We start from the raw sequence: 7,518 nt of genomic DNA, 5'->3' as shown, positions 1-7,518 counted from the left end.
GTAACAAGTTGTGAAGCACAATTTCTGAGGAAAATAGAAGGGATAGAGTCAGGACCAGGTCCCTTATTGGTGTTAATGGACTCAAGTGACTTAAGAATCTCGTCCTTTGAAAGCTGAATTATACCCAAAGAAGATTGGCTCATTGATGATGTATCAGGGTTCTGTGGTGAGGCTGATGATTGATCACGTGAGTATGTCGAGTTGAAGTAATCTGAAAATAAATCGCAAATCTCCTGACCACCACTGGCAGTTTGGTCACCAAGAAACATTTCATCGGGTATATCATTGCTGTTTGACCTAGTGGATTTAATGAATGTCCAGAAATATTTCGGGTTATTTTTGATGTAAGATTTTGAGTCAATCTTTAACTTGTTTAAACAGTCTTGTAGTAATTTGTCACAACGATCGCGAAGAATTTGATAGGATAGTAAGTCTCGAGGGTTTAAGTATTTTTTGTATTTGCGGTGAAACTTTGCTTTCTCCTTTAAAGCTTTGATGAGGGGATTGCTAAACCAGTTGGGGTAGCTATTATTACCTTTATAACATGTGGGAGTATATTTTTCAATGATAGGATTTATAGTGTTATAAAATAATTCAACTGTTTCGTCAATACTTTGCGTAGGTTTAAATAAAGTGGTCCAATCTATTAATTCCAACTCTTCGTTTATTTTTGAGTAGTTTGCTTTTGAAAAATTAAGATACATCGTTTTTTTAATTTTAGGTGGTTTAGAAGAAGGCAATTTGAATGAAATATCTAAGGTTGGATGATGGGTATCTTCCGGCACCAAAGGATTGCTGCAACTGGATACTTTGAAAAAATTGTTCGAGTTGGTAACTACGAGATCTAGTATACGGTTGTTAGAGTTTGGAATATGATTAAGTTGATTAAGGCTGTTGAATGCTAGAGCATCTACTAGTAGGTTGTCAATAGGGTCGGTAGAGGAATCAGGTAAAAGAAAATTGGACGAAGGATCAAGGTTCCATCGAATTCCAGGACGATTGAAATCACCAGCCAGGATTAAAATAGATTGTTGAGGAAGCTTATGTTGAACAACGTCCGTTAAGTTAGACATTGCTTCCTTCATATTCGTATAAGATACTGGAGAGGGAATATATATACCGCCTATGCATATTGGGATAATGGAGCTTCCTTTTTTCACTTTGAGTAGCACCCACATATCCTCGCTATTTGACTCCCATTTCAGTTTACGCACTGGATTGTATTTTTTAAGGACTGCAATGATGACCCCTCCACCCCCCTCCCTCTCAGATGCCGTAGAATAACGATCACGCCTGAAGATTGTATAACGGCTATCAATAATTTCGTGAGAAAAAACAGATTCCTTCAGCCATGACTCCGTCAACAGAATAACATCCGCCTCTTGTTTCAGTGCATTGGCCAGAATTATGTCAGTTTTTGTATTGAGACCTCTCACGTTTTGATACAGAAAATTTAGATTTAATGTTTTTAAAGATACCATTCAAATAATTAAGTTTAAGGATGAAAAGTGAAAAGTATTTTCAACTAGGTACAATACGACGTATTACAGGGTACTCAAGAAATCTATATCTCTAACTACAAAACTCTTTGAGGTTGGGTCTTTTCTCAAATGCACCTTGCCGTTTCTGACCCACACGAACTGGTATTTCTTCTCCTTTGCGAATTTCCGTGCTGCTGCGTGGAGTTGCTTATTGCTGGGAGATAGATGTTCGCAGATGTACACTGGTGTCCTTTCGCCTGCTAACCCGAAATGAGAAGAATTCAGCTTATCGTGTTGGTGGACCCTATTGAAGGTCTTGACTGCTGCAATTAGATTGTCACGGACCAGTGGGCTGGATAATTTTACGACTATAGAACGAGGACGGGATGAATCCTGGTTGACCTTTGCGACTCGGTGATAGTTGAGTACTTCGTGCTCTCGAAGACCTAGTCCCACAGTGGCGCTGAGTTGCTTTACAATAGTGCTCAGATTCTCAGATTTGTGTTCAGGCACGCACTGGATTTCAATATTGCAGTCGCGTGACTGTTGCTCAAGATTATTCAGCCTGGTGTTCAAATCTACAACTTGTGATTTTAACCCAGCGTTTTCAGTCTCTAATGTCCTTATCCTGTTCTCCTTAGACTCAAGGTCAGCTTTAACTTCCTCGTACCTAGATGACATATAGACAATGCTCTCCGTAAGTTCCTGTAGTTTGCTCCTTGTGTCCACACTTTCAGCCGCAAAATCGCGTTTGATATCTCTAGAGAATTTTGATAGGTGTTCTTCAAGCAATTTTTCTAAGTAAGTTTTCAAATCCTCGCCAATATTACTGGGAGATGTGTCTGTTGTTGCTGGTGAAGGAGTGGTCACTCGACTATCAGCAAGTTTACAATCTTGGCACTTCCAAGTTGCCTTGTACGTCTTAGATTCCTTGCTGAAATTCTCTGAAGGAACACCCAAACACTGGTAATGAAAAGAATTCGGGCATCTAGAGCAAGATTTTACATCACTCGCTTTAATTTGCTTTGAACATTTTTTACAGAGACTCATATTGCAGCATTCAAAGATTTCTTGCAATTTTTTTTTTTTTTTTTTTTTTTTTTTTATAATGGCAATACTATGCGTACGTCGAACGTCAAAGTCGAGTTTCAGATGACAGATGTCAGAGGACTGTCACTGTCACTCAATTGATATTGACACTATTGACAACTTAAAATGCAAGTTTAGTCGAAGGTAGGTAGAAAAATTCCGCGCTCACGTCCAAAGTAGTGTAAAAATTGCAACTTATCTTTCTCTTGATTTCTTCTTTGTAGTCCAGTTTAAACGTGAAAAAACGACAACACAGCTGTATTTAAGCCAGGGAAACACTTTAATGTTACTTCTAACGTTAATAACAACAATGTGGAATATTTTCGAATAAAAAATGTAGGAGCTCAAAGTACACGGTAGGCAGGGTGACTTTGCCTATATATATATATATATATATATATAAATCTATTCTATTCTATTCTATTCTATTCTATTCTATTCTATTCTATTCTATTCTATTCTATTCTATTCTATTCTATTCTATTCTATTCTATTCTATTCTATTCTATTCTATTCTATTCTATTCTATTCTATTCTATTCTATTCTATTCTATTCTATTCTATTCTATTCTATTCTATTCTATTCTATTCTATTCTATTCTATTCTATTCTATTCTATTCATAAGTCATGATATCTCATGCACAATCTCATATGAAAACAAAAAGTATTTATTTAACTAAACATATGTAGACTATTACTGGAGTAACTATATTATACATATATTGAGACAAATGTGTATATAAATAAACATTAGTATATCTACATATATGTATTCCACATTAAAATACAAAAATACATAGATAAATAATTATCCCCAGAGGGAAATAAGCTGACATCGTGATTTAATTAACTACATTTAGCAAGTCTTCAGTTTGGTCATAGTTTAAGCCCTGTAAGTAATTTGAGACAATCTTAGAACAACTATATTTAAGTAGGCAGTACAAGTGAAATTGGCGATTTAATTTATTATATAAATATGGTCCCAGAAAACAGAAAAAGCGGTGTGAGAAAGCTGTATTAAAAGAGAGGGATGGAATAAAAGGAGGTCTTCGAACTGATCGGGATGGGACAGTAGTGACCTTGTGTTGTTTCATTATAGTATTTAGTATAAATAATTGTCTTACAGTAAGCACTTGACATTCCTGATATAAAGTAAAAGTTGAGTACAGAAAGGGTTTGAATTTACACACCTTAAGAAGCGCTCTTTGGGCGCGCTCAAGACAGAGAACATGGGCTTTGGTTGCTCCACCCCACGAGGTAATGCCATAGACTAAAATAGACTGACACAGTGCCAAATAAACAGTTGTGATGAGGTGAGGTTCTGCAATATGTCGGAGTTTTTTAAACACGAATATCAGTTTACGTACTCTGCCAGCTGTGTTCTTCAGGTGTAATTGGTAGGAAATTCTGTTATCCAAGGTGATGCCCAGGTACTTAGTGTTTTTGGAACAGGTCAAAGTGGGACAGGAACAAGAATTGGAAAGATCAGTAGAATGGGAATGGGCAGTGAGAGAGAAAGGTATAGTAGGTGGAGTGTAAATGGAAAATGTTATATAGCAAGTTTTTTGCGTATTTAGGGTTAAAAAGTGTTCCCGGAGCCAGCCAGAGACACAGTCCAGACCAGATTGCGCATGTTCAAAAGCAAGTTGCCAGGTGTCAGCAGTGAATAAAAAGGCGGTATCGTCTGCATACGATATTATTCTGCAACTCAGTAGTTCGAGTGAACAGAGCTCATTAATATAAATGAGGAAAAGAGTAGGTCCCAAGATACTACCCTGGGGCACACCGTGTTCAATGGGTAAATATGAGCTACGACTTCCATCTATAACCACGCACTGAGAGCGGTCACTTAGATAACTTTTGAACAACGCTAGTTGAGTTCCACGTATTCCCAGCAATTCAAGCCTACGTAGAAGAATGTTGGCCGAGACAGTGTCAAAGGCCTTAGCTAAGTCCAAGAAAACGCCCACACACTTCCTGCCACTGTCCAAGTGCTTGGCGACATGATCAGTTAGTTCATGTACAGCGTCCGCGGCTGATTTGTGAGATCTGAAGCCAAACTGGTTAGGCGACAGTAATAGTTTATCCTCAAGGTACTTCATTAGTTGTTTATTAATTAACCGCTCGAGAATCTTGGACAAAGCCGGAAGAATGGAGATCGGTCTATAATCGTTCGCACAGCCCCGGTCCCCGCTCTTGAAGATTGGAAGTACAACGGCTTTTTTAAATGCAGATGGGAAGATGCCAGATCTTATGCTTAGATTACAGATGTGAGCTATTGAGGGAGCTAGAGCTTTGACATTACGCCTAAGTATCGAAGACGAGATGTTGTCCCACCCAGCAGCACAACCATCTTTGAGGGATAATATTGTATTTTCAATTTCACCAATGGAACTTTCGAGTAGTACAAAAGACTGAAGCGGTGAAGAGACATGAGTCGTCGTAGGGCAATGTAGCAGAAATTTTTTTATCGAGTTATCTTCGATAAGCGATTTACTTGCGTTAACAAAGAAAGAATTGACATGGTTCACGGATTCTTGAGGGGTTGCCTTGCTATGGAGAAGAGCAGTAGGTCTAACTGATTGCATATTTAAATTACTCACAGTCTTGATGGCATCCCATAATTTTTTTGAATTAGTACCTGCATTTTTAACTAGGGACTTGTTATATTCGATCTTGATCTTCCTTAGCAGTGAGTTACAAAAATTGCGGTATCTATAGTAAGTTGTACGTAATATATTATTACTAGCTTTCCGCCCGCGGCTTCGCCCACGTGTAATCTATATATATAAAACTCTTCCGTTACTGAGTGACTGACTGACAGACAACGCACAGTCGAAACTACTGGTCGTAGACAGCTGAAATTTGGAATGTAGGTTCCTTGGGATATGTAGGGGAGCACTAAGAAAGGATTTTTGGAAATTCAACCCCCAAGGGGGGGAAAAGGGGTAAAAACGTTTCTATGAAAAATCTTATTCCTTGGGTTTATAAACTTGAAACTTGGCATGAACACTTACATAAGCAAGTAAATATGTTTGACATTATAAGTTTTTTCAAACTACCCTCCAATCGTGATTTAGGGGGTGCGATTGGGTGACTGATTTATTAACGCACAGCCGAAACTGCTCGGTATAGGAGTCTGAGATTTTGAACAGAGGTTCCTTTAGTAACATAAGTGAGCACTAAGAAGGGATTTTTGAAATGTCAACCCCCAAGGGGGGGAAACGGGATAAACTGAGCCGGGGCTGCGGGAAAGTTCTAACGAGATGCCGTGGCCCCGAAACGCAAAGGGCAACTGAAGGAACGAGGTGGGTTTTAGTCAGTAAAAGTCTGACACTCCCTTCCGTTCCACCCAGAGCGGGAGAGGTCATTTGATGATTTCCCATCCTTAAAAAAAAAGACTTTGTATGACAACTTTCAGTCGTCTCTTTAACATACATAATAACATACATAATTATGTACATACATGCATAACATTAATAACATCACGCCTTTAAATCCCTATTTTGTGTTAACACTACCCATACAAACAGCTAAAAGGAAACAAGTGAAGAGACGAAATTTGTCCGCATCCATTATCACCTAAATTCTTAACGTTAATGAGATTTACTTTTTATTATCAGGTCAACCTAATAGCCTCACATGTACGTATAACTTCGTAAGATTTTTTTTTCAACTCCTATAACCGAATTACACGTGGGCGAAGCCGCGGGCGGAAAGCTAGTTCGGTTATATATAGCGTTTTTTAATGATCTCGACAGGGCTTTTTCTTCCACAGGCTGAAATCTTGTTACAACTGGAATTAAATATAGCCTGTGTTACTCAGGGATGATGTAGCTTTCTAATGGTGAATGTTTGAAATCGATTCAGTAGTTTCGAAGTTTATCGATTACATGTGTAAACAAACAAACATATAAAAAAATAGATTGTTCCTCTTTATAATATTAGTATACATACAAATCTATATAGAAAAAGTAAAGCGAGACAAAATCATAGCGCGATCTATCTCGATGCCAACGCCATCTATCGAGCATCGAGACAACTCAACAAGAAAATAAAATTCGGGTGTTTTATTTATGCATACCGATTACGCCGAGATTTATGGACCGATTTACGTGATTCTTTTTTTGTTCGGTAGAGTATACTTTCAAGTTGGTCCCGTTGTTACCTAGTCAGGATCTGATGATGGTATTCCAGGGAAATCAAGGGCAAACCTCAAATTTACAGGCAATTACGTTTTTGACAATTTCATAGATCTGTTTAAGTATTTGCGTCTGATAGTCATCATCCCATGTGAATGAGCTGATGATGGAAGGTACAACTCCTCAACGGTTAGGAGTTGAAAAAAAATTCTTACGAAGTTATACGTACATGTGAGGCTATTAGGTTGACCTGATAATAAAAAGTAAATCTCATTAACGTTAAGAATTTAGGTGATAATGGATGCGGACAAATTTCGTCTCTTCACTTGTTTCCTTTTAGCTGTTTGTATGGGTAGTGTTAACACAAAATAGGGATTTAAAGGCGTGATGTTATTAATGTTATGCATGTATGTACATAATTATGTATGTTATTATGTATGTTAAAGAGACGACTGAAAGTTGTCATACAAAATCTTTTTTTTTAAGGATGGGAAATCATCAAATGACCTCTCCCGCTCTGGGTGGAACGGAAGGGAGTGTCAGACTTTTACTGACTAAAACCCACCTCGTTCCTTCAGTTGCCCTTTGCGTTTCGGGGCCACGGCATCTCGTTAGAACTTTCCCGCAGCCCCGGCTCAGTTTATCCCGTTTCCCCCCCTTGGGGGTTGACATTTCAAAAATCCCTTCTTAGTGCTCACTTATGTTACTAAAGGAACCTCTGTTCAAAATCTCAGACTCCTATACCGAGCGGTTTCGGCTGTGCGTTAATAAATCAGTCACCCAATCGCACCCCCTAAATCACGAT

The 7,518-nt window shown here is 38.3% G+C and overlaps 1 protein-coding gene across 1 annotated transcript; it reads right to left on the bottom strand.

Annotated features, from left to right (window-relative positions):
• Positions 1–1,544: 1,544 nt before the first annotated feature.
• On the bottom strand, positions 1,545–3,838 carry LOC132904094 (uncharacterized). Its single transcript, XM_060954017.1, has 2 exons — positions 3,762–3,838; positions 1,545–2,469 (listed from the first exon to the last, which is right to left on the bottom strand). Exons 1-2 carry the CDS (start codon positions 3,836–3,838, stop codon positions 1,545–1,547), a joined length of 1,002 nt encoding a protein of 333 aa, XP_060810000.1.
• Positions 3,839–7,518: the final 3,680 nt, after the last annotated feature.

This window comes from Amyelois transitella, chromosome W (assembly GCF_032362555.1).
Source record: "Amyelois transitella isolate CPQ chromosome W, ilAmyTran1.1, whole genome shotgun sequence".
In the NCBI taxonomy this organism is placed as follows: domain Eukaryota; kingdom Metazoa; phylum Arthropoda; class Insecta; order Lepidoptera; family Pyralidae; genus Amyelois; species Amyelois transitella.
This window is presented reverse-complemented; position numbering and strand designations above follow the sequence as displayed.

Coding starts and splice junctions, on each gene's coding strand:
- LOC132904094 (XM_060954017.1), bottom strand. CDS start 3,838: ATGGCATTACCTCGTGGGGTGGAGCAACCAAAGCCCATGTTCTCTGTC. Junction 2,470..3,761: donor CCCAAAGAGCGCTTCTTAAG/GTGTGTAAATTC, acceptor ATCTTGCTCTAG/ATGCCCGAATTCTTTTCATT.